Source organism: Python bivittatus, unplaced genomic scaffold, assembly GCF_059951505.1.
Source record: "Python bivittatus isolate LINGU-HERP-01145 unplaced genomic scaffold, Pbiv_v1 ctg000040_np1212, whole genome shotgun sequence".
NCBI classification, from domain to species: Eukaryota; Metazoa; Chordata; class Lepidosauria; order Squamata; family Pythonidae; genus Python; species Python bivittatus.
The window spans coordinates 732,664-760,656 of record NW_028277032.1 but is presented as its reverse complement, the minus strand read 5'-3'; the positions used below and the strand labels follow the sequence as shown (position 1 = coordinate 760,656).

The following is a 27,993-nucleotide window of genomic DNA, read 5'->3' as shown; positions in this document are numbered from 1 at the left end:
AGAGATTGTGCCTACTGCTGTCATCAACGTCTCTGGGCCCTCCTGCACCACCTAGGTTGCTCCAAGAGAGACATTTGCCACGGATGGAGACCAGAGAGAAGTCTATCTCCAGTGGTGGCATTTCTGGGACTGCCCCAGAACACTCTACCTTATGGAGCCTGGGAAATGGAGACTTCCTCCACCAGATTTTCTTGCTGCTTTTGAGATAATGAGTCTAATACCAGTGAGTTAATATGAAAGCAGCTTGCTCTGGGTCTAAAAGAAAATAAAATGCTTTTCAAAGATGTGGTTGTTTTCATGGGGAAAGCTCATTGTGGACTTTGCACCACCATGGGAAAACCTGATGCATCAAATCATACATTAAATCACACAAATCCATTTTTTTAAGCAAGTGACAAATCCAAAAGAGAAGAATCCAGGTATTGATCAAAATAACAAAGGTATAATAGAGTTGCCTTTATTTATTTATTTAAGAAGCACCATTCAAACAATGGGCCAGAGGCACCCAAGAATGATGCTATTTTTGTGTCGTGCTTTATGACAACACTGAGTGGCAGAACAGACCATTTGGGATGGTGCTCCAGAGGGCCTTCTCCTGTCTGATTCAGAGCAGCGTCCCCATCAGAGCTGTAAGTCAGAAAAGAGGATCCTATCAGAACGAGCACGTCCCATTTGTACCAACAGTAACGCATCTCATACCAATTGTCTCTAACTGTAATATTCACAGTAAATGTAATGTTTGTCTTCCGTTGGTATTCCCATTGTTGCATATCAATTGCCCTGTTTAAATTCTGCATCCATTTATTCATACAATCTTGAACACACTTGGTTTCTGAGTTGTATTTCACTAACAACTTGTAAATAAGCCCCAAACAATGTTGTGAGTTTTCCAATTCAGCCAAGTACCTAAGTATTCCCCTTCGTTTTTGTAATTCCTTTAGAACTGTGCAGATATTGAAACCAATACGGTTTCAAAGAAGAATCTCAAAAGGCTTCACCTTTGTTCTCTTAATAATTAGGTCTTGCAGTCTGTACAAATCATTATCCTCTACTGGTCAGTTTTTTTAATATATATTTGCCATGAGAATATATATGATTAATCAGGGAGGGCTAAGTCTGAGTTAATTTGTTTTCTGGGTTTATTGCATTCATTTAATGCACTCCTGATCATTGAATGATCTCTTACAGGTTGTACATTTCTATTTAATGTTTGAATCTACTGTATCAAAGATATCGGGGCATCCTATTCTCTCAATGGAAGCAACCCGCCCACAAAGTGATATAATCTAAGCTGTAATCCAAGTTAAAGAGCCAGTGTGGTGTAGTGGTTTAAGGCACCAGGCTAGAAACTGAGAGACTATGAGTTCTAGTCTTGCCTTAGGCACAAAGCCAGCTGGGTGACCTTGGGCCACCCCTCTCTCTCAGCCCTAGGAAGAAGAAGGCCAGGGCAAAACACTTCTAAAAATGTTGCAAGAAAACTGTAGGGACTTGTTCATGTGGTCACCAGGAGTTAAAGCTTAGTTGAATGCAGTGAGAATCAGTTTGGTGTGGTGATGATGGTGCTGGACTAGAAGCCAGGAGACCGTGAGTTCTTCTCCTGCTTAGGCACAAAGCCAGCTGGGTGACCTTGGGCTAGTCAATCTCTCTCAGCCCTAGGAAGAAGGTGGCAATGGCAAACCACTTCTAAAAATATTGCTAATAAAAGTGGAGGGACTTGTCCAGACAATTGCTAGGAGTCAAGAGTGACTTGAAGGCACATCCCTGAGCACATAAATCCAAGTAAGCTAGGTTGAAATGCAGTTTGAAATTGGGTGTTACCAACCTGCCTAATGCTTTCAAGTAAAATTTTGAGACTAATCCTCAGCCTTTCATTGGCCCACATATAATTAGTTATGTGTCTCTGCTTTTCATTTAATATCTTGTCTTCAATTCTTATTGGAATAATTTGAAATAGGAAAATTAGTCTCAGGAAAATAATTCATTTTTACTGCTGCTGTTCTTCCTAGCCAGGACTATTTTAGCTTTTCTCCTTCTTAAAATACTGGCCAGTATGTTTTTCTGAGTCTGTGATTAATTATTCTCTAAAAAGTCTTTGTTGAGTTGTTGTCGTTAAATGAATTCCCTGGTACCTGATCTCTTGGCCTTTTAAATCCCCCACCTCTCCATGGGCACCCTGATCTCAACTGTACTAGATCATCTTCTCAGTCTTACCTCATTATATTGCCGCTTTTATTGTGTATTACACTGAGTTTTTATTTGCTTTTTTAAATTATTAAATATTTTTGTTTCCTTCCTTATTACTATTTCTTTCTTTATTTGTTTCTCCTTGACAGTAAATCGATAAAGGAAGTAGGAGTGAGAAAATATTAATTCCATTGAACTCCATGCAACCTTGATCTTCTGCAAAGTACTTTTCCAATCTTGCCTGGGACTTGACGCCACTGGTGGGGATCACATCTCATCCCCCTTGACATCAATTCTCCAGGTTTGTAAGTTAGCCTCATTACATTCCACAGAGCCCTCCTTTCTTCATCTGTTGTCCCTTTTCAAAAATTTTTGGATATTTTTAACTTTAGTTGTTGTAGTTTGGGGGTGGGTGGGTTGCTCCACTTCCACTCTATGCTGCTTGTCCTCGCCCCCCACCCCCACCTGCTGATCCAGAGATGAAATATTTGATGGACATGCATAATTAATAGCCTGGTGTTATGTGAATAATTTAATTTTGCCATTGCAGTGGCATTCTCCAGGTACAGCCTTAATTTTGCAATTAGGAGATACAAGCACAGGGCTGTTGCAGCACACATGATTAAAGCTTGTGATGGGGGTAGAGAAAATGAACATGGGCAGAAGAGTAGGATGGGGGGACACAGAGTTATGAAGAGGCATGAGAAGCAGGGAGAGCTCTTTAAAATGAGGATAAAAATTTGCAGAACTTGGTAGCAAAGAATGAAGAGTGAACGGACACTGGAGACCCAAAAGGGTCAAAAGTGCTAAAGGTTAAGAAAGCCTGTTCTCTTGAAAGCTCTTTTTGTGATCTCTGGATCCCCTTCTGACCAAGTTGGCAAAAGGCAGTGATGTGATGACCTGCCCTTTCAAGAAGAAAGCATAATCAATTGCACAAATCAATTGTAATTCTGCATTGGTAAGACCCCCACTTCAAAGTCTGTCCAATTCTAAGCATCACATCTCAAGAAAGTTTCAGAGAAGTCGGAACAAGGGCAAAAAAGGATGATTAAAGGACTGGAAACTCAGTCTTACAAGGCATGACTAAGGCCATTTCTTCAGCTGTGACTCATGGTGTCTTTCAGCATCACCCAGCCATTGTTGAGCTAAGTGAGTAAACGAATATTTTCATTTCAGTCATTGACCAGCAAAATTTAATATTCAAGGATAAATTACAGCCATCACTTTGTGACAATAGTCTAATCTATAGATGATATAAAGTCTACCTTCACTGCTGTTATGTCAGGACAATGATGGTTGACAACTTGACAAAATATTAAAAGATTACTAGTGGAGATCCTGCCTTAAAGAATTGGGTATGTTTAAACTTGAAAAAAGACAACTGAGAAAGATATAATTGTTCTTTTCAAGTGCTTGAAGGAATATCATCCTAGAAACAAATCAAATCAAAACTGTTTACCATCATCTTGTTAATTATGTGTCATCAAATCAGTGTCAGCTCTTAGTGACCACATAGATAGACTTCAACCTGGCCCTTCAAGTCTTCCAATGGTGTACCCATCACCACTGTAGTTGAATCCACCCACCTTGCTGTTGGTGGTCCTCTTCTTCACTTTCCTAACATTATATGCTTGTCTAAAGAACCAGATCTTTACATAGTTTTTCCAAAACATGATAATTTGTGTCTGGTTATTTGTGTCAAATGAAAACTCTGGAATGATTTTTTTGACATTATCTTAGAGTTCAGAATAATAATCTTAACTTACAGAAAAGTAGATTCTGGTTGAACTTTAGAAGAAGCTTCTGAAGGGTTAGAACAGTGGAACCAATGGCCACAAAGGATGGGCTCCCCTTCCCTGGATGCACTCAAGTGGAGACAGGACTGTGATCTGTCCAAGACTCTTTGAGTTTCTGCATTGAGGAGGAGTTGGACATGATGGCTTCCTGAAACCTTTGGATTCTAGTTGAAGATCAGAGTCTTGAAGTTGTTTATACTCCCTTGTCCAGCAGGGATTGGCTGAATCACCCAGATGTCAAAGAAGGATATGGTTATTTTATGAGCTTTGCTAAATATATAGAGAAGCAGGAAAAGCAGATAACCAACCCCCCTAAGTTCAAAAAAAGAAAGGAAGACAACATTTTACTTGTGGGATCTATGATAGAAGGCAAAACGTTTAGTCACAAATGATGCCCATCTATTTTGTGAAAAAGAGCCTATTTCCATTAGTAATTGTTTTAACTCGTAATAGTAATGACTGACAACTCTACTGTCGGAGAAATGTCCTGGTTTATTTGCAAGACTTTCCGTCACTACCTTCCTTAGTGGTAGATGATTTCAGACTCATTAAACCTTGAGCATGCACACATTTAGAAATATGAGATTTCTCCTCATGTTTTGATGGCATGCATGGTGCCCATTATGTGAAACTTGTTCTCCATTAGTGCTGTCAAATTTCAGGCCTTGAGATCATGGTTTGGACTTCTAAGTGTTAGGTAACACGATTTAAAGAAACATATTAAAAAGAAGAAAGAAAAATGGAGGGATGTGCCATAGTGATCAGAGTATATCTACAAATTAGAATCACACGCTGTTGCATCTGTATGGCATGCTTCTTGTAGGTTACAAATTCTGGTTTTTGTTAATCCAGAGCAATGGCCCCTCCATATTTGGATGATTCAGTAAGCCTAAGGCTTGGTTCAAGAGCTGCTCATGAGAGTCATGGAAGATCCCAACATGCATGTTATATGCATGTTACGTGAGCGCAGTCTCTATGAAAAATTCTTGTGGCTGCCTCTCTTCTCACCTAGCAATTTGTTTACCTTCTCTGCTGTTTCTGAACCTTGGGTCATTTCTGCAATGGAGGTATACGGAAGAGGGGTTGGCTCCCTCATATGGAACCACAGAAGCTGAACTCAGAGAAGTCTTTATCAGAATCTTGCTCTTCCCAATACAGCTAGTGCTGCCTTGATATTCTGTAATAATCAAGGCACACGTCTGTCCTTTTCCATTCCCTTGCTCCATTTTGTGATTTTTTAGGTGTCAGGACAAATTAATCCCAATAATGCCAAGGACCGGTAAGGAAGCTACAGCAGATTTGACAGCACTAATTATCTTTTTCTTCCTCTGCACAGGGGACCAGATGGACTCCGGTGGCACATGCTGTCAGTTGCTATATTGCTCCAGGAACGTTGTTGTCATCTTGGGCGGCTTCTTGGAAGATACCTCCTGTGCGGTGCTGTTCTTTTTGCTTTGCATGATGCTGTTTTCTTTCTAGAAGCAACAGGCATGCTTGATGGGAAGAATAGATCAGGGTCAGGGGAGAGGAAGGTGGGGAAGATGGGGAGAGATGGCACCTTTAATTCCTCAAGTCTTTGCATAGAGGTTATGGCCAGAGTAATAGGAGAACAAACTCAGACTCCCCAATTCCTTGCCATTGTCCATGCTGGCTGGAGTTTATTGGAACTGAAGGTCAAAAGACCTGAAAGGCACCTGACTGTGTGCACAAGTGCTAGCCTCAATGGTCATCCTCCAGAATTTTTCCCCTGAAGGATGAAAAATGGTGCAAATTCTCTATCAAAACTGTCAGATCCTTCCAGTGCTTTTGGGTGAAAAGGTCTTTGTTCCTTTGTCTCCCTTTTCCCTAAGCACGTAACATGACACTTATCCCCCAGTTGCCCTTCTAATGGGTTAGATTCAGTCATTCATTCATTCATTCATTTGAAGGATGCCCCATTTTTTGTACTCAAGCAAGTGCTTAGGTGCTCGCTGAAGGGCTCTTCACATACACAAAACTTGGGAAATCATTCTGCTTATGACAAACTAATGGGGTTATGAGTCCAGTCTGATTCTATTGCAAGCCTGCTTTGCTGTGTGTGTGTGTGTGTGTGTGTGTGTGTGTGTGTGTGTAAGAGGATCTAACAGTATAAGCATCTCCTAATTCTGAAAGAAGCAGCAAGTTTATATTTAGGGATTGGGAGCATTACAACTCGAGACGCCATCGGTTGCTCCAGTGTAGACTTATTTATTAGCCCAATTTTCCTTCTGAACATGCACAGATGCAGATAATTTTGCTTTTCCCCCTGTACACTTGAATAAGATTCCTTGGAAAATCAATCCTTTTTCTACTGACATTCCTTCTCTGTTTTATCATTGTGCCTTTGACACTTTGCATTTTCTCTTTCTCAACTCAGTCTTCAATCCAATCTAGTCAACTTTATCATCCTTCTTAATTTCACAGTGCAGATAGAAAACTCCCCGGTTTGATTTTTCCTACTTTCTGTAACTGTATCTTCTTCCATAGTACCTCACAGATCGAACTTACAATATCAACACATGGCTTCCAGCAACGTGCAGAAGTCAGTTGCCTGAAAGAGCTATTTTTAAAGAGTTGGGGGGGGGAACCCCCACAGATTTTCAAGAGAAAATAGCATCAGTGGATGGGATATGGTATGCAATTCTGTGAGTGAAGCAGTTGTCACACTGGCAAGACATAGTAGCTGTGTAGATCTGACTCACTTTTCTTGGTGAGTTATCAGTATTGGCTCCTGGCTTGAAGCTATATCAGCAGCAAGTACAAGAGACAAATACAAATTGTGACCACTCATAATACTCACCCCCAAAATAAGATGAATAGTTTTCACATCCATTGTTCTCAGGCTTAGAAGGAAACTTCACTCTCCTTCCATCCTTAATCTTGCTGACTTGCATCAAAGGCAGCAAAACTGGAATAAGGATTTGCCTCTTATTCTGCAAAAGATTCTGCTAGATATTTTCTGCCAGTTCTCATTCAGCTGGATAAAACAGAACTTGGCTTCAAAATTTAGTCCAGGAGAAAATAAAATGTTGGTGAATTTTTTGTAGTTTGAATTTAGTGTCCTTAAACTCCCTTAATGACAAGGTGGAAAGGGATGTGTGTGAAGGTCCCCAAGACATTGACAATTTGCAGATTCCTGGTCCTATCCTTCATTTAAATCCTAAGGGAAGATCTCAGAATGAAAACCTTTTCACTGGGGATTTTCAGGGGCTCTTCATGTATTCAGAGCAGGCCTGAGCAAGGGTGTCCTCTACCAGAAAACTGTCTAAACAATCAATGAATTAAGAAAAAAGAGTATACAGAGTCATTCCTGAGTAACTTCATCTCATTCCACTCCTAACTCAGATGGAGAAGAAAAATCTCCTGCATTTTTATCTTTTCAGTTCTCACTTAGGTTAATAAAATAGCATTTGATATAGATCAGTGTTTCTCAAACTTGGCAACATTAAGATGTGTAGAGTTCAACTCTCAGAATTCCCCAGCCAGCATGCATCAAGAGGCAGCTGAGGGGAGATATGTGAATGTCCTGATTTTCATTGCCCAGTCCTCTCTTCATGGGCCTGCAGACTCCCTGTGGTTCTCTTGGGAAGACTTCAGGAAGATCTCAAGAGGTAACTCCTCTTGTGAGAGATGTTCAGATTGAGAAGTGTGGGCACTCAGAGAAGCTGCAGAAGCATGGAAAAAAGTGGAAGAGAAAACACCAGCAGTAGCATCTCCTGTCATCTCCAGCAATAAAGGCCTCCAAAGCAAATTTGAAAGAAATTCCAAAGTATCCTGAGAATATGGTAGAAAAACAGAAGCCTACTTAACAAGGGAAAAAAAATGAATAAACTCCAGTTGTTAGGAAAAACATTTGTTTAGAATGCTCATTCCCCTAAATTAGAGAGATTTTTTGGAAACGTTTTGGTTTCCTTTTTCCACCACCATAAATAATTTGGTAATCATTTAACACAGAGCCTCTTACTGCACCTTATTTAAAAAACACAGTCCAGGGATGTTCTTAAAGGTCTCCAGAAGTTTCGGGAGACAGGATATCTTGGCAAGAAGGTGAATCTTCAATGGCAAGACTTTTCTTCAGTGTAATTGATAAGTTTATCTGAGTAATGCTTTCAGTCGCTTTTACTTAGAATTGATATAAATTTAGTTGCCTGCAGTTTCCCAGAGGCCCTTTGAATTCCTTCAAAGCAGTGGTTTTCCATTGTGCATTTTCCTGGAATCTGAACCAGAGGCTCCCCCCACCATACCTGTTGTTGTTAGAAGATCCCCAAATTCACATTTGAGTTATTGATAATATTTTATTTTTATTTATTTAAGCAATTTAAATAAATATAGCTGCCCAACTCATGATGACTCCAGGTGGCTTACAAGAATAAAAATACAAAATACAAAACCCACTCCATTCCGCTGTCCCCCCCCCCCCAGCAACAATAATACATTTATACTAGCCATTTGATGGGCTCCAGGTCGACCTGGAATCCCCAGGCCTGCTGGCAAAACCATGTCTTCAGGGCCTTGCAGAAGAGCATCAAGGTGGGGACCAGTCTTATCTCTGCGGGGATGATGTTCCACAGGGAGGGAGTCACCACAGAGAAGGCTCTAGATGGACCTTCTTAATAGGGGGACCTGTAACATACCCTGCTTCTGCAATCTGATGGGTTGGGCAGATGAAACTGAGAAAAGGCGATCCTTCAAATAACCTGGCCCCAAGCCATGCAGGGCTTTAGAGGTGACAACCACTACCTTGAATTGGACCTGGAAGCAAATCAGCAGCCTATGTAGCTCCCGTAAGATAGGTGACACATGTGCAAATCTAGGCTTGCACAAAACTATGCGGGCTGCTGCATTCTGAACCAGCTGAAGCTTCCAGATACTTTTCAAGGGGAGCCCCATGTAGAGCACATTACAGTAGTCAAGGTAGGAGGTGACTAGGGCATGGGTGACTGTGAGCAGGGCCTGTATAATATGTTTCAAGAAGATTTAGAATAGGAATAGGGAATGTGTAAGAGTCTGGAAGACATCTTGGAAGATGAGGCAGGCCTTTCAGGACATTCTAATCATCCACACAGATAAAAACATACATAGAAAATTATCTTCAGGGGATCAACCTGAACTCAAAAAGAAGGTGTTTGCTGGTAAAGCTTGTCTGTCCCAATCAGTGAGGACAAAATACATACTCTTGCAACCAACCAGTTTGCTTCTAGCTTGGGATGAGAAGAAAAGAGAGCATACAAGGGCACCTAGCCTTCCAGGATGGCATATATAGATATATATTTTTCCCATCGTTTTGCATCAGTTCCTCATGGTCCCTTCCAGAATATTTCAGTTCCAAGAATGCTGTGTTAATATTCAGTGGTGGAGGTACAACAGCTGTTCTGCTATGTTCACATCTCATTTCGATCTACATTCATTCCAATAACCCAGCCTCCTCCTCCCCACCTGATTTCCTGCTTTGGCTCTAATTAGAACAAGGATGGTAGTTCCTGAAAGTAGCTGATGCAAAACATGACCCCATTTGTGGAAATCTTTGGAAATGCAAAAAAGTAAGTTCACACAGTATGCTAAGCCCCAAAAAAGTGGTTTATGGTATATTGCATCATGTAAACCCAGTCAGGGTGGTTTATAATGTATAGTTATGGTATAATTTGTTACACAGACCTGGCTAACTTTGTTCAGTAAAACATAGTTATCTGAGCCATGACTTAGCACATTGTGGAGTACAGCCTACATTTCCTTAAAACTAATCAACTGCCAGCCCCACTACATAGACCAGACCAGGAAATCAACTCCACAGGAAGACTCGAACCACACTTTAGTGGGGTTGGCTATAATGACAGAATCTTGCAAGTCTGATTATGCTATGCCTCCCCTCCTTCTTATACCCCAGTGGATCAAGGGGGTGTTTGCCTGAGCATCTTCTGCATATTATTTTATTTCCCAGGACATAAAGAATGTGGAGCCCTTAGTCCTCTCTGAGCTTGGCTGTTTGCTTGCAGACATTTCATTACCTGAATGAACAGAGAACAAACCCCACACTCTCTAGCACTGATGATGTTACCTAGTTGGGTAGTGAAACGTCTGCAAGACAACCACCAAGCTCAGAGAGCACCAAGGACTCCATAGTTCAATCCTGAGCTACAGATATTCTCTTAAAGAAAGTTTCAGCCCCCTTTGCCTAAGTAACAATTCTTGCATATTTCCATCAAGGTCACCTCCCTTACTTTCTACATCAATTATTTATGGAACTATGGGATTCGTTTGAACTGTTGCAGAGGAACATAGCTTTTTTTGGCTTGAAGACCATATCAAGCTTCTCACAGCATGAGTGGGCTTGGTTGGAGCCTAACAGGGGAGGGGTTTTCTGGAATTTTAAGGCATGAAATGGATGCATTAATCTTCAAGGCTTAAGACATCCGTTTTGCCTGTTGGCACCCCTTCCTCTGTGAACCCCCCCCCCCCAAAAAAAGCAAAATGTTATTTCATGCAATCTCTAGGCTGTAATTTTTGTCCTGCTGAAGTACCAGGGTGTATTTTCTGGAATCTGAGGGTAGGAGGAGGGATCTCATGATAGTTGAGAGCTGTGGTTCAAAAATTACTTCTCTTTAGGACAGGATAAATCAGTATCATCTGCCTTTTGACCATGACAGAATATGGTCTATTTTTTAATGAATATTATTATTCAAAATCATGGGATTATAAGAATGGTTACAACAATAGTCATAAGTTTAAAAAGAAAGAAAATTCAGTTTGGATAGAAGCGGTGGAAAAGGTGGTGAAGGATGCATCATTGGCCTGTTTGACAGTCACAGAATAAACAAAGAAGAATAGGTTCAGACTTTTGCAGGTGAGAAATTTAGGAAGCAAATTTAGAACCAAACTAAAGCAGCTTTTTTATAATTAGAGCAATTAACAAGAAATGCTTCCCTTGCATAAATGCTAAATTTTCTAGAACCGCAGGAGTGGGGAGGGCTGGTTGTGTAAGATATCCTGGGAGTTAATGGGTAATTTACAAAGAGCTAGTATATAAATTGTTGTTAATTACTTTAGTAAATGCTTGCTGTGGGCTGCTAAATTAGAACCTGCTCAAACAGATGTGATCGGCAGTCAGGAAGGAGATGTTTCCACTCCAGCCTGTATGCAGTTTTACATGATGAGCACCGAAAAAATAAAAAATGAAAAAAAAAATTGGAGCCCACATTTATCATTTGAGACAGAGAATGTATGTTTCATGAGTTAGTGAGAAATGGATCCGTTTCAGTATCTTGCATCGCTGTGAGTGTCCTGTTTCTGGTAGATCAACTGTGTTCATTTTGTCTGTACTGCATGTAATCCACCATCAATCCCTGGCTATCAGGGACAACATGTGGCTTGCCATTGAGGGCCAAAATCAATATATCATTTTTTAAAAAATGATTTATTTAGCAGGAATGCCTCTTCTCACACTTTTCTCCAACTTTGCTTCAGTCGGATTAATGGGAACAATTGCATAAGGGCTGCTCATGCGATTGCTGAATCAGGTTGCAATACCCAGCTGGCTGCTGGCTGAGTAGTCAAAGCTCCTCAACATTTGGATGGGGGATCAGGAGGCCATTGCAGGGCTCTAGGCTGGACAGGGAAGTGGAGAAAAAGACGGCAATGGCAAGTCAACCAAACTAAAATCTCTCCTACATGCTGAGGGCTTGCTGAAAGATTCATGAAATCCATGGGACATGGGTACGATGCCAGGCTATGCCACGGAATATAATTCTTCCAGAATTATTGGCACTCCCACCCCTTGCTGCAGTTCCAGAAATGGGGTTAAGTTGTTGTGTTATAATTATCATATTTTTATCCTGCTTTTTTAATATGTAACTCAAGGCGGTGAACAGACCTATTACTCCTTCCTCCTCCTATTTTCCCTGCAATAACAAACCTGTAAAGTGGGTTGGGCTGAGAGAGAGGGAGTGGCTCAAAGTCACCCAGCTGGCTTTCGTGCCTAAGGTGGGACTAGAACTCGCAGTCTCCTGGTTTCTAGGCCAGCACCTTCATCACTACACCAGACTGGGTTTATTGTTGCTTTATTCTAACCTGCTTTTGGTCCCATCGGACTGGCTTGTAGGCCAGACATGGGTTTCATTTTACTTTTATATTTGCTTTCTGTGATCATGTTTTGCTTTTAATTCTGTTCTGATTTAGTCATTTCTTACCACGGTTTTTGTTTTCTTTTCGTTTGCTCCCGCATGCTGCTGAGAATCCTTTGGGAGTGGGGTGAGTTTTATGTACTCTAATTAAATAAAACAAATTGTAAATAAATATATGTTCGTGAAATCATCCAGGAGGAGAACTTGGAGATCTGACTCTAGACATGTAATTAAAAAAGGAGGTTTGTGGCATCTTAAAGATTAACACATTCATTAACAGAGAAGCTTTCAGGGATTGCTGTTCACTTTGCCGGATGTGTGGAGTGTAATTTGTGGGAAGACCATCGTGGCAGAGAAGTCTCTATTCCCACAGCAGATTTCCCCAAGTCAGTTGCAGACCTGGTGCATTTGCACAACCTGCTAAGCTTGCTTAGTTTTAACCTTGGTTCTGTTTCTTTGTGCTTATAGTATGGGTATACTGGATTCATCTGGCTAGTTTAAGCTTCAGTGCATTATGCAAACCTAGAAAATGGGTTAATTCAATAAACCGTTTTAAGTGTGTGGTGCGAACTCAACCAGGCTTTCCTGCATCGAACAGCAAGTTAACGTATCTGGTATCCTAAGCAACCTTGATTAATCCCTGAGAAATGGCATTTAGTTTCTCATGAATTCTCCCTTGGTTTTTTCTCAGTGAAACTGGTCTTTCTAATTAGACCACTATGACCCTTACTCAGAAGTACTAATAATGCAATCAAATCAGATCAGGAGAGAAAAGCAACCCAGGGCTGGGATGATCAGCCAGGCTGAAGGCAGCTTATATATTATGTAGGACTGGCCATGGCTTAATTGTCCTGTGACTTGTGGAAGCCCAGGGTGTTCCACAGTTCATAAATTTGACTGCTCTTTGTCATTCTTCTAGCATATGAATTAAAATTATGGGAGGCCAGAGGTCACCTTCAGCTTTGCGCTCACTCTGTTATTGAAATTGAACCAGAGAGTTCTTCCAGCAGGCATAATATTCAAAGAGAACTTTTATGTCTTAAGAACAGCAGTATATGTGGATTTTATTATTATTATTTTGTCTTGCTAGTTATGTATTTCTACCAATATGTATTTTTTGCTGCTGCCTGAAAACTGTACTGACTTACCGCTCTACAGGAACAGACCAGTTTGTGATACTATGACATCTTCTACAGCCTAGAACCCTCCAAAGCTTTTCAACAACTGTACCTGTTACGATTGGTACAAGAAGGTTGCACCTATGCAGCAGCCATACAGAAAATTGTCCTTGTCCTCAAGTAGAGCAACTGGCTGTGGGTGAGTGAGAAGGCCAAAGAGAACAAGCTATGGTTGCCTGCCTCTGCTGCTCAGCCCTTAAAAGAGCAGCTCATGTTTGTTTGGGGCTAACCAGATTTTCAGAAGGGCAGGTCCACTCATAGGCCAACACTGCTCTATGTTAGTCAACAAATAGATTGGGGTGATCTCCTAGGGTATATTTTACCATGTGGTGACTTTTGTGTCCATCTTTACTTTCTAGCTCAAGCTCTGGGGCATTCCATTTTGACTATACCACTTGGTCATCTCAGTTTGCCAGGCTAATCTTGATCTGGGCAGGATTGGACCTCCTGGTATCTATAATTCACAGTGGAGTTAGGGGAGTTGTAATCATGATGCACCTGGAGGGTAATGAGTGAGGAAGGCTGATCTAAGCTCTTATGTTTGCTCCTAAGGCTTTCAACCAGCAGTATTTCCTTTCGGTTGTTTCATTCATTCATTCATTCATTCATTCATTCATTCATTCATTCATTCATTTATTTAAGCAATTTATATGTATGTCTGCCCAGCTCACTCATGGTGACTCTGGCCGGCTTACAGGAATAAAAATCCCAAATACAAAACTCACTACACTGCCTCTCCCCCCAGTGACAACAACACATTTATACTAGCCATTTGATGGGTTCACTATTGACCTGGGATCCCCAGACCTGCCAAAATCACGTCTTCAGGGCCTTGCAGAAGAGCATCAAGGTGGGGGCTAGTCTTATCTCTGAGCGGATGATATTCCACAGGGAGGGAGTCACCATGGAGAAGGTCTTTCTTCTTGGTCCCACTAGATAGACCTCCTTAATAGGGGGGAACTGTAACATACCCTGCATCCCCAGTCTGGTGGGTCTGGCAAATGAAAGTTTGTTGCTTTAACTTGACTCCTCCACAGTGTAGTTAATCTGATTTACACAAAGCTGGACATTATTTCATTGGACAATACATAAGCCAGCTATAACAGAAGTAAGTTGTCTATGGGCCTTGGCCAAATTCACATGGTCCTTGGCTCCTTTCAGAATCTTCTTGTAGGATATCTTATGCTTTAGTCTTCACAGTCTACTGTGTGAAGAAGAAAGGGGTGTCCAAGTGGGCAGGAGGGGGGATGCTGTGTCAGAGCGAGAGTGGATGTTACCACTACTGCCTCTAGTCCTTCACTCTCTCCCTTCTGCCTGCTCCCCACACATTACCTTGGCAAAAAGAAGCCTTGGCAGTAACAAACCTTTGCAAGAATCCCAGAAGTCCACTAAAAATCAATCAGTGGCCAACCTGCCAATAGCAATTTGCTATGTCTTTGGGAGCCCAGCATGGTACGCTAACTTGTGTCAGGCCCAGCCCAAGAACAATAGTGAAACAGTCCAGCTGAGTTCAGTTTCTTTATTTGCTTACATCCTATAGACAGAATCTTGCCAGATTAAATGTATACCACTGCAACTAGTGGATATGCCCTGGGAGATTCTAGGGAGTGGCTATCCTGAACCTCTTTCACTTCCCACGCTCCTGCTCTGGACTGTGTTGTCTCTTGTCTCCTTTCCCTTCCTGGAATTCACCCCCTCCTTCCTGATAGCCTTGATCTCTCACAACATGCCAGTAACCTCCCTTGATGGTCTTAGGATTACCTGCCCCACCTGACATTTTTGAGACTGGTGATACCAGAGGTCAGACATTCTCTGACTGTCAAGGTCACTTCATCCTAATGGCAGCCTTACAGCCTGTAGTGTGTCATCAGAATACCTGGCATTCTCACCAGTTTAAATATTGGGGACCTCTGCTCTAACCTGGGCCAACTTCTTTTCCAAGTTATCCCTGTGTAACAAAACAGAGATCTTTAGAAATCCGTAGAAGAACCAGAAAGAAAAGACCATGTAAGAAAATCAATGCAAAAATTTATATTTTATTTTAATTCAAAAATTTAAAATAGCTCTCAAATTCAGTAAAGTATGCAGAGACACAAAGGAGAAGCCTCATATACAGAGATGGATAAATTAAAATGTTATATATTGCAGACAAGCCAGCTTATGTGTAGAATACATATTTACAATAGATTTTTTTCCTCCTTTTTATTTTTTTTAAATGGAAACAATATTTATACATTTTATTACATTTACAAAAAAAGCTGAATCTTCCACTACTGTTTACTACAATAATGAAAAAAAAAAAGAAAATTTACATTGTGTCTTTTCCCCCACTGTACAAACCTTTATTTCATAAAAATATATCTCTGTACAAAAGAAGTTTTTTGTCTTTTTTTTTTGTCTTTATTTTTTTGTTAAACTGTAACTCAAGTCCAATGGGCACTGAAAATGATTTCTTATCCAGCTTTCAAATTTTCATTAAAATTGTCTCTCCTCTGGCCCCAAGTTAGTAAAGGAAAACAAGTTTAAAAGAAAAAAAATGAGTCAAGCTTCTGATTGGGGAACTCATAAATTGCAGGTTTCACCTTGCCCGAAGTCATAGCATTTCAATTTTATACTGGCCACCTTTGCAGGGCAATATTTTTCACATTTTCTACCTTAAACAACTTTCATAGAAGCAGCTGCAATAGGTATTCTCTCCCAAACCGTAGAGTGCAAAGGATTCTGGGGGTATTTTTGCCTGGCCTTGTTAAATAGAGATTGTGTCTAAGAACGCATGAAACAGGGCAGAAAAAGAACAGAATCTGGGATCTGATTTTCTGACAAGGCTGCGCCCCATTGCTAACAACTTGAAACGTTCATGAGCAACCAGTTTGAGGAACCTGACGCTGTTGCTTGGTCTAAGTAGAGTTAAGGATGCACCACTAGAACGGCCGCTGGGAAGATCTCCGATTCTCAACTGTGAATATCTTACACAACCGGTCGTTCAAGGCTGGTGTGTGAGTGTCTGTGTGTTAAAGTAGGCTTTTGACTGACCAGACTTTGATTTACCCAAATGTGGAAACTGGCAGCCTCAGCATTATTCAATGTGTTAATTTTGAAGTAATTTTTGAAGTTAATTTTGAATTTTCAGTGCTGGATGGCTTTGGGACAGAGGCTTGTAAGTGGAATTAGCCCTCTGATATCCAGACTGCTGTGGATTCCGATCTGAGCAACAGAAACAGATTTTAATCAGGAGTTTGTTTCTTTTAATCAATAGGACAGAATGCGAAAGACAGCGTGAGTGTTCTTCAGTGCAGCCTCCTCTACTTTTAAAAGCAAACAAAGAGATGTGATTTCCACCCAGGTAGAAACAGAAAAAGAGCCATCCTAGTATGACTTCCTGCTTGACACAACATCTTTTCCCTGCAAGTGGTTTTGAATTGAAGGCTGCCCTTTTGGAAGAGTAAAATGATTTCCCTTTTTCATGGTTAAGTAAAGGAGCACGAGGAGATCCATTGCCTTAGCTATTTCTTCACAGGAAGTAGGAACATACTTCATACTTCTAAAAGTACCCTGGAATGTACTTAAAAAACAGAAGCCAATTCAAGAGGTGCTACACTAATTGTGGAACATGGAAAGTAGTATTTGGCCAATGTTCTAGTTGCATGGAGCAGTGTAGGTCTAGAAGTGATCCAGGAGGAAAATAAAATACATTTTGCTATTCCTGTTCTGGGATTCACATTTAAATGGTTTCTGTTGACATGCAATGCGTGAAAGATGGAGTCAGAAAGCACACAGACTGGAAATACAGTGAGGAGAAGGAGGCATATTTGCAATTTTTTTTCCCCATGACCCTTCTTCTTGGAGCATCTGGTTGTACCTTAAGACACCAGACAGTAGTCACCTCTTCCACTGTCCTACTCAAAAATTTCCTGTGGCTTCAGCCACAACTGAAAATCACAAACAAGATCCATTGATACCTTCTACCCCAAGTATCCTCTTGGGTTTTAAGAGTTTTAAGAGGAAACTGTAACAGGCAAAAAGGAACACCAAACTGTTTATATGGGGAGGCGTGCAAGAATGCAGACAGCCTGTGTGGTTTTCAAGGAGTGTGTGTGCACCTCTGTATGTATCGTGTGCATGTATCCAGGAAGGTAAAACTCTGCTTTCAGTTTCCATCTGAAATTTGAAAATTCTTTCTGAGACCTCTCACTTCATTGCCTTTGCTATATTCTTATCTTTTATTAATTTTATTGTAATTTCTTTGATTGTTGAGAGTAGCCCAGCACCATTGAGAGTTGGGTGACATTCAAGTTTAATAAATTATTATTCATATTATTAAAACACACAGAACTGCTATTTGGGGAAAGGGCAAACCGGATGTGAGTGTATTTTGGTCTAAATTTAACAAATCTAAATTAAAACAAAAACCTCTTCTGAAATGTTGTAGTCTTTAAAGTTTAGCATTTTAAAATCTAGAGCAGTGTCTCTCAACCTTGGCAGCTTTAAGCTGTGTGCACTTCAAGTTCATACAGCTTAAACCTGCCAAGGTTGAGCAATGCTGATTTAGAGAATGGATTTCCAAAATCTGGCACACTGTCTACTTTTGGGATAACGACAACATTAGATCTTTTGTGAGAAGAAGGAAATGAGTGTATGTTCATACTGGCATAACTGCCAGTACCTGTGCCAAGGAAATCTTTTGCAATGGTCAGTGGGGAGGGAGACCCACCATGGCCAATCAATTGAAATGGAGGAAGATGAGCATTTGTGATCTTGTTGGCTGAGGAGTTAAGCAGCCAGCGTGGGGATTGCTATCCATCTTGGACCTTGCGCTTTTCTCTATTACAGTTTAAGCTCTAAGACACACTTGTAAAATGGCAAATCGCTGATATATTTTAAACTGCCACCTGCAAATTTACAATGCTGATAATGTATTCTCCTTTTAGAAAGCACCACGATATCCGATGGTTGGTAACGTGAAAAGGCTGCACTGAAAATTTGAAATGAATTGAATGTTGTGAAAGCGGAAGCTGTTGGAAGTAATTGGAGAAAAAGGATGACTTTCTGGTAAGAATGGTTAAGTAACAATTACGAATGTGACTTAATTAAATATTGGGTAATAACATGCTGATGTTCTTTGGATTATTCACATTAGTGTCTGGTGTTTCCAAATATGGTATAGTCTTTTATGTTTGGGTAGAACTGAATTTTTTTTAACTCAATTGCATGTTGGAAAGAAATTGTGGACAAGGGTGGAGACACTAGTCATCTGTCTGTCCATCCATGATCAGAAGGACTCCCCCAAAGTAGAGCAGAACTGTATGTCCACTAGAGTTGAGAAGCCAATCAATTGAAATAAATACATAAATAAATATGGGGAGAGAAAAGCTGGCAAAAGGAAAACTGAGTTTGTAGATGAGCATGTGGAGGGAGGCTGTAAAGAAACCAGTCCCGAAAAATGTCACCCGCTGGTGTATCCTTTTGGGAGAGGTGGCTAGGAATGCCACTGACTGCTCCATTCTTCACCCCCTGCCCAGTGCCATGACCCAGAGCAGGGCAGATGCACCCTTCCTGCATTTCCCACTGCACACATACACACCAACACAGATGCGACACAGAACAGAAACCCACGCGTGACCCGAAAGTGACTGCAGGGCGCAGAAGCACATGCAGACATATTCCTTGGGGGTTGGAAAGAATTTGAGAAGCCAGGCGCTGGATACTTTCCCTGTCCTGCTTAATCAGGGTGCTGGACTAGGTAAACTCTCCTTTGAATGTCAAACATTATATATGCTATTGTGTTCCCCCGAGAAAGAATACCGCTAGCTCCATCTGTAGCTGTGTTTAAAATCCATCCATTTACATCTGTCTCATCCTCAGTCTAGTGCCCTCCAGTTGCACGGAAGGCTGGTCTCAACCCATTAGTGTGAATGTTGCAAATTTGTTTATAAAGTCCTGGAAAATTCAGCAGTATCAAGATGGGGTTTTTAAGGCCAAGTGGAGAATTATTAATATTATATCGCTTTGCAAAATACTTGCCCTATCAATTTTATTTATGTAATGTGTGTAATAACTTGTTATTATGGGCAGGATTTGACAAATCATTTGACTAAGAAGAAGAGGTGGGTGAAGAAACCTAAGGTCTTCCCACCACATTCCCTTTGTGCAAGACCCTTTTTTCAACAGGCCAGCTCACACCTGCTGCTGGAGGAGGACTGGGATGAACAGGTGTTCCAAGATGGTAAGGCAGGAGAAGAAAAGTCCAGGCCTTTTCCTACCAGGGGGATGTAACCCTGTTAAACATTAAAATGATGCCTCCCCATAGTTTCGCCTTATATGTGAACATAATTGATCAATTTATGAGGAAAAATAAAATAGCTGCCACTGTTGCAATAGGGTGGCCTTGAAGCTCTCCAGGAAGATATTCCAAAGAGCGTCATAGGCTTCTATGTCATTCCTCTCCCTTTTTAGCTCTTGGCAACTCCTAATCTTTCCATACCCACACAGAGTGAATGAATAAACATTTGAACAGAGAAAAAATAATGTTGGATAGAAGTAGGAAAGATGAAAAAAAGTTAAATAAAATCCTACAGTTTTAGCACTGTGTTTATAGAATGCCTTTTCTCAAGATCCTTTTGAAGAATAGTTTCCTAATTGGTGTCCTTCAGTGGTGTTGGGCTTGTAACTCCCAGCCAATCTAGAGGACACAAATTTGGGGAAACCTGAGCTTGACAACTCTTGTGAGGCTGGATTCTTAGCTTTCACTCATGCTTTAAAATACATCTAGGAGGTTTCCAGAGAAGCTTCTGGTTTTCCTAGCCACAGAGTTGGCTGGCTAGAGGATGAAGGGCCATTCTTCAAACTGGTTTCTCAGAGCTATCATCCTTGTATGGTTATGATGGAGGAGCGGTCTGGAAAGTGCCTTTGGCCAGGATGCTCAATCCATTTCCATAGGGAAAACCCACTTGGTGAAATTATGGCAGATAGAAGGAATTTCCTTGTATCCCCAGTCTTGTTTCTCTTATTCACTGCTTTAGTTAACTTAGATGAGTCTGCAGAAGGTATGTTTAAAATTGCAGATGTGAACCTAATGGCTTGGGCAAGAGAAAACTCCACTCCTCCTCTGTCCCCAATGCATCTCAGTTGTACCATGGATGCCAGTCCTAAACCTGTCCTGGGTTCCTCCATATTCTCTAGGGACTGAAAGCTTGACTAGATGGTAGGAGCGATCTGGGACCACTGCTGCTCTGTACTCCTTGCTCCCTGTCCCTTGCAATGTCTAAGTTAATGCTACTCTTGATCCCGTTGTGCTGTGCTATGCCCTTCTCCACAGCATTGGCTGTTGAGGTGGGAAAGATCCAGGGCAATGATGTCATGGCATAGATTGTGCTCACCTTTGCAGTAGGATGGAATGGGAGCCAAGAGTCATGGGTTGGCAGCGCTGCTGATGGTCTTTCAAAACTCTTAGTTAATCTGAGATGAGACTTTCTTTCAGGCTATTGGGGAAAGGTCATCAGAATTTGCTTTGTGTGCAGAATTTCAGGCTCCATCCTTGGCATCCTCAAGAACATGAAATGGTGGTCAATGCCAGATGGGTGAACAACCTGCAGCCAACTGACCACAGGCAGTCCCGGCCCTTGTCGGTTGCCACTGGTGTAGATAATACTGGACTAGATGAGTGAATTGGTATAAGGCAGCATCCTGAGGAGAACCAGCAGAGAAAAGTCCCTGGATGGACTAGATTAACCGGGACAGTAGTGCAAGATCCTCATAACGGTAGATGGGGATAGCCAAATTAAGCCTGTTCCCTGCCCTTCTCTAACAGGGGAGTGGCACATTCTAGCCCTGCAGTGGCTTTAGACAGCCAAGGATGAAGCAGAACAGGTCAGTGAAAGCTTGTGATAATGCAGTAGGGAAAATTATTTACCATTTTATTTCAAAAACTATAACATCATCAAGTGAATGAACCTTCCATGGTGGCACCTGACTTCTTAGAAATATAGAAATATATATAAATCAGAAAAATAAATTAGTCGCGTCAGATATTTGTGACATCACAGACACAGAATAATAGGTGTCTATGATCCTCATGCTGCTAAGGTCCAAAGGGCATTGCACAAAGCAACGGAAATGCTAGGCTGGGATGTCACTTTTTCCCCGAAAGAAAATATTGCAGATCGGGGGCTGACAAATTGTGACAGATCTGCAATAAATGCATGAGCTGGGACAGAGATAGCAGTAATTGGATTCTCCCAACTCTGTAAAGGAGAAGGTCCATTTCTTATGCCAAGAATTGTATCACTGGGAAAGTTCTGTATTTTCTCTGGATCAACCCAAAGCTAGCAGAAATAAAGCAGACAGGGCCACTTTGTTTAAAAGAAGTGGTTCTGAGTTGATCTAATAACTGGAACTAGAAACAGGGAAGAGTTGCCAATTTTAAGAGAATAAGAAGCAAATGCTCTCAAAAACTGCGAACTGGAGGGTGGGGATGGAGGCCTTTTCAGAGGATTGTAAGGAGAGTCAGATATTGCAGAAACATGACATTCTTGCAGTAGAATATTGATATGAAATAAATATATAAGGGTGGGGAAGGGAGAGGAGGAGAACAAATGTGTATCTAAGGATAATTTCTCCATATGCTAAACTTGCTGTATGAGTTTGATATGCTGGGTACTTTTAGCCCAAGTTCTCTGCATCCACAAGTCTCCTCAACCACCACGTGTCTGCTTCCTCTTGTGTAGCTTCTTCTGGCAGCCAGGGTGTGGACCTCAATAGGATTTTTTTAGGTTGCCATGAAGGGTCCCCCAGAGAGATGATTATCAGCCACAGGCAAACAGTGGGACAATCAATGGTCTTTGAGCAGCAGTCAGCTAGTCCAAAGGTTGGCTGGGATTGGATAGAAAAAGACACCAGGATGGGGAGGAGCATCACTGGAGGGGAGAGAGGAGGATTTCCACATCTTGTGCTCTTGGCACAAGGGCTGGGTGGAGCTTTGGTTGATCTGATTATCAGTTGCAGGAGGGCAGGGCGGATGGGCAATGAAGATGTGGAGCAGTGATAAACAGCCAGGCAGTCTCTCTTTCTCTCTCTCTGGATCAGCTTGAAGGCACCATATCAACTCCGCAGCCCCAACGTTTCTGGGTGAGAAGATCATGGGCGAAGATGAACCAGGAGGATCATCGGGCACTGGTGAGATTCCCGTCCCTGGAGAAGGCTGCGCAGGGAAGGGAAGGGAAGGGGAGGCAAAATGGATTTCCATCATAAGATGCTTTCACTTGAATGAACCACTGTTTCTGTTAACTGAAATGCTTATTTTGTGCTTTTCTTTAAAAAGAAGAAAAGGATGGATGGATGGACCATCAGCTCAATTTGGGGGGCACGGCCTGTGGCCCTTCAACCCACAGTGCACCTTCCACGTTTTTGGCAGCATAATGTTTTGCATTAAACACCTCTGATAATCTTAAGGTACCTATTCTAAATAATCCTTCCAACCCCCCAAATATGGTCCCTGCTCCCATACCATGGCATCCTCACATTACCAACACTCCCTCCAATTCCAAGACCATAAATAAATTAAAACTTTTGGTGCTCCCTGGCCAGAAATAGTTTACCTATCCCTGCATCCAAAAAGACATCCTAGGTTATTTAAAAAGAAAAGGAGAAGGAGAAGGAGAAGGAGAAGGAGAAGGAGAAGGAGAAGGAGAAGGAGAAGGAGAAGGAGAAGGAGGAGGAGGAGGAGGAGGAGGAGGAGGAGGAGGAGGAGGAGGAGGAGCCCAAATATGGATGGATCAAAGGAATGGTACCATTAATGGATCAGCAAATGCCTGAAAGCACACAGATGAAAGTTTACAGGATATTATCCTGGCACAGCCAGCATCTTTGACCAACCTAAGACATGGCTGGTGCACAGAACAAGCTCCCTTTGTGGATATGGTGCTTATTGGAACAAGTATCCTGAAGAAATACAAAACCCAAACTCTTCATCCCCTTTTCACTGATTGGGCACTGTCTAGATATGCTGGGACTGCAATTCTACAACACTCTTAACCTGGGTCATGATTTAACCCATTTTCAGGGTTTGTACAATATATTAAACCATAAGCTAATCAAACAGGCAGGGGTTGCACAACATGCTAAACTGTGAAGAAACGAATCCCGGTCAGCACTGACCCAACTTAGCAAGTTGTTAGAAACCCAATAGTTGATTGACACAGTATGCTGCATCTGGTTACTTTTAACCTCGGTTTATTTTTTGTATCTTAAAAGATCATTTGGCTAATTTACAGGTCAGTGTATTGTGCCTACCCAGATCATAATTTCAGCATGTTGTGGGAACACAGCCTATAACTGGTATATGGGTCACATTTAGGCAGAACTGAAGAGAGTTCTGCAAGGAGGTATATTTCCTAACTAACCAAATACTCCCTAGATTATTTGGAAAAGAAAGGACTTTCTTGAGTACGCCACAAAGTCTCACAGTTGAGCTTGGAAGATGTCCAAATGAAGAACTTCAGAAAATTAAGAGAGATGGCCATCCAAACTAACAAAATGGATGGATGGATGGATGGATGGATGGATGGATGGATGGATGGATGGATGACGTGACCTATTCTTTAAGCTGTCCTATCTAAGAAAATGCTGTTGCTGATGATCAAGAATTTGTATTCTAAGCTTGGATCAGGATAACAAGTTTCAGCTTTCTTAGGGACAAAAATGGACACTGCAGTTCTGATGGTCTCTTTCTCTTACTTTCTAAGAGGTGAATAATAGTGATTATTATTACCCAACCCTTTGCTAATGAACATGCTAGGCTAATGGTCATTTGATGGGTCCCAGTAGCAGTTGAAAGGCATATGTGGGCAATTTGTACAAGGGTGTGATACTTACTGCACACAGAATTGTAAGTGCTATACTGCAGTACACACAGTGCTGACGGTAAACTCTGCCTCATTGGCCATGATATCTGTTGGCTGCAAGTTGCGGTCATACATTGGATTTTCAAATGTTCCTCGGACATTGGTGTTTTCATGGCCAGCATAGCCATTGAACGGCACCTTCGGTCTCCTTCTGTTTCAGATAGGACAAAGAAGTCAGGCATAGAGAGCAATTGCACTGCATTAAAATCTGCAAACACTTTCTAGCGTGTCTTTTCAGAAAAACAGCTTCCTAGTGCAATTCCTCTGTCTGTCTCCCCCCCCTCTCTCGTTCACATTAATTGAAATGAAGCATTGGAAAGCAATGGAATGCAATTTAACTGTGCTACCGGCTTAGCCCTGCTGAACGGTATGTTCAATTCCTGTTCACATAACTAGTTTGAGAGGTACAAATGTGGTTGGGTCATAGAAAGTGTGAAGCAAGTGGGAACTATTCCCCAGGGCGTTGGACTGCAGCTTTCAGCACTCATGTAGTGGATAAAAAGGATGGCCTTGAAGGACAGAAGGAAGACCCTCAACCAAGGCAACGATCGGATGAACAAAAGTTGGGCAGGCATTTGCAAAAATGCCTCAGACAGCCCCCTCCATTCCCCCCAATTCTCATGAAGATAAAAGAGGGAGGAAAGGTAGCTCATTCAGAGTTGACAGATTCTGTTACTATAGCTGTTCTAATGAAGGTAGCTTAGATCTGCACGGTGTCTGTTTCTTAGTGTGGTCTACCTGATAGGGCTGACAACTAGCCATGCTGGCTGGGGATCATGAGAATTGTGGCTTAGCCATCCGGAGGACCCTGAACCAGAACAGCCATGTGATATTCTTCCAATCCTTGTTACGAGGCCGTAAGAGGTCGTTGGCTGTTTTTCCCTCTTGGAACATCTCACCTGTGCTTGTAGAGATAGAGTACAAACCCTGCAATCATCAGGGCAATGAAAGGCACGAGGATCGCAGCTGCAACGGAGCTGCTGTTAGATGCAAATGGATGTCCTATTGATTCAGGATCCCGTTCAATGATGCTGCTATCTGGAAAACAAAACGCCATTGAATTCTGGGTGCTGAGTCCAGCTGGGAAGGAGAGGTCCACCCATGTCTGCTGCGTGTAAATAGAAGAAAATAGTTAAATCTCAGATTTCATCCCTGACACCTCTAATTAAATAACCTCTGACAGGGTTACTGAGAACGGCAATGGAATGAGATACACGAGAGCTGCGAGGCTTGATAGAGGGCTAGCAGAGACTCATCCATATGTCACCAACTCTTTCTCACTCTTGTCCTCTCCGGCATTTATGGGACAAAGAAAAAACAAAATGTGAAGTTATGATTTAGCTTTTAAAGGACCTGCTATGTCTTTTTCCCAAAACGAATAGCCAAGGGTTCCTTTTATTTGTTTGATTTGCAGTCCAAGACTCCAAACAAGGAAGAAACAGCATTCACAGTTAACCAAACACTATACATACAATAAATAGGTTAAAAATATACATTAGAGATGTGTAAATAACGTTAACAAAATGACTATCTTAAGCAGTGAGGGCAAGCAGATTGAATTTGGCAGAATTCTGGAAATAAAAACCTAGAATTTATTTAAATAAAAGTTGAAGCTCAGTTTCACAAGATAATAAAAATTAGAAAGGTGAAAAAATTAATTGAATTAAAATAATTAAATATGATAGCTGATACCTACTTAAGCTTAAATGGGAAAACTTACAATATGATATTGCGTATACAAATTATTTAAAAAGCCATTATTTTGGGTAAACATCAGTCAGCTTACCTAGTCTTTGGAGGCCAAATTGTCCAAAGCCTTTGCCGTGGACAAACCCTTGGTAGACAAATGTCCCACTTGAAGATTCTGGAGTGACCTGCGTTTGGAGTGGAAAATGAAAAAACTGCAAAATCCAAATGCAGAAGTGGGGAAAAAAATCAGCTGTAGGAATAGGGTGATCATAGCCTTATGGCCATTTCCTCCAGAAATTACTCAGATGTATTCACAATTATACAATCATTCTAACAGGATCAATATGATAAAAGCAGATGTTTGGTTTCAGAGCAGAGATACATTGCTGAGGAGTAGAAGAAATCACTATAAATTGTCAAGATAAAGAAGGAAGTTCTTTGCACAGAACAAGAAAACCCATAAATGTGGGTAGGGTGGGGAAATGGAACGACTGACCAAACTTTAGATGCTCGGTTTATTGAGTTTTAAGTAAAAAATAAAAGCCAAAAAGCCAAATCTGGCCTAATTCCTCATGCTACTGCTTACTCAAAACGTGGCTCAAATGTTGTACCATCATGCTAAGAAGAAATGGAACATGTATCAGGACAAGCTATATATAGTATTTTGGTATCAAATTTGCAGGAATAGTGTGGTGCGTATCTTGGGGATAAATCTGGTAGAGCCATCTAGAGAAACTCAAGGTATCTTGGGATCAATCTTCCTGGAGAAATTCCTGTGGAGTTTGCTAGAAACACCCCTTGGCTTTCTTGGGTCAATCCTGATTAAACTTGAAGCTTGAAGGTTGGAGTTTCTTTTGGGCTCAGACTGTTAAATGTGAAAGTCCAGAGGGGAGTTCCTGGGTGCTGGGTCAGTGGATATATCCCAGTACAAACATCTGCGTGAGTAGAAATGTGTCCTTGTATGCCTAACACCCAACTGGGCACAACACTCCCTGGTGCCAGTCCAGTACTTTAACCACTAGACCACCCTTTCTGTCTCTCCTATTCTGCTAAACAGAAAGCAACTTTTTTTTAACACACCAGCTCATTCAAGCTCTCTCCAGATCCTCCATCGCAAACCCTTCCCTTGGAAGGCTTAGCAGCAGAAGACCTGGTCAAATAGGAATGTAAGCAACAAAAAAATGGAGGGAGGTAACCCAGTGGATCCTCTTGGAAAAGATATCGCTCTGTTTCACATGATGAATTTTTCAAACCGTTTTCTGATTTTTAAACATTTTTCAACATCATTAACATTTTTTAACATTTTAATTGCAATTGTTGTTTTACTGTCAGATATTTAAATTTGTAGCATCTCCACTATAGGATTGTTTCCTCAACGAAAAGCTGGCTAAAATGTATCAAACTACAATAATTAGTCAAAAGGTCCTTTTTTTTCTTTTATGAATCATTAAAAAAAAAAGAACGAACGAACAAATGAAGACAGAGAAAGAGAAAGAGAAAAGGTGTTTTCTTGAGTAGTATCTCTGATAGATAAGGCGACAGTTGGCCAACCTTCCTGAACCTTATGCCCTCAACATGTTTTAGAATGAGAATTCAGAGAATTCCTACAAGCTGAGAATGCTGGGAGCTAGAGACCCAAAACACCACAAAAGCATCAAGTTGGGGAACATTCATCTTAGCTCTTGCTGCTTGTAACCATCAAAAGTTCCCACATTTTCTTCCATCAATTCTCCCATGCCATTTTTCCAATTCCTCTGTATGTCTGCCATTGAAAGACTTCAGGCAAATACTTACATGTCCATCCAATGCCCACTTATCATTCTTGAATTTGTTCATGTAGATCTCCAGTGGCCCTGTAATTTGGTGTACCTGGAGGAGGAGATGGACATCTTCTCTTTTGTAAATACCTGGAAAGAGAAGAGAAGAGAGCTGGGCCTTCAAGGTTTATTGTAAAGCAAGCAGGGGGAGGAAGCAATGAGAGAATGAAGGGAGGGAGCACTTCACTGCCATTTGAGAAGGCAAGATCTCAATGCTCTTGAATGCTCTTCACAGTGCTCTGTGAAGTTAGGACAGGGTTGCATCCAACTCTGACAAAATCATGCTGGAAGCTCAT

General features: G+C 41.4%; 1 protein-coding gene across 1 annotated transcript in view; it reads right to left on the bottom strand.

The window, feature by feature from the left end:
* Nucleotides 1–22,353: 22,353 nt before the first annotated feature.
* CSMD2 (CUB and Sushi multiple domains 2) overlaps nt 22,354–27,993 on the bottom strand; it is a 611,879-nt gene continuing 606,239 nt past the window's right edge. Inside the window, exons 67-71 of the mRNA XM_088153370.1 lie at nt 27,675–27,787; nt 25,978–26,065; nt 25,091–25,229; nt 24,163–24,342; nt 22,354–22,489 (exon numbers count right to left, since the gene is read on the bottom strand). Of these exons, the coding sequence (XP_088009496.1) occupies nt 24,183–24,342; nt 25,091–25,229; nt 25,978–26,065; nt 27,675–27,787 (500 nt within the window). The 3' untranslated portion in view covers nt 22,354–22,489; nt 24,163–24,182. The remainder of the gene's footprint in view (nt 22,490–24,162; nt 24,343–25,090; nt 25,230–25,977; nt 26,066–27,674; nt 27,788–27,993) is intronic.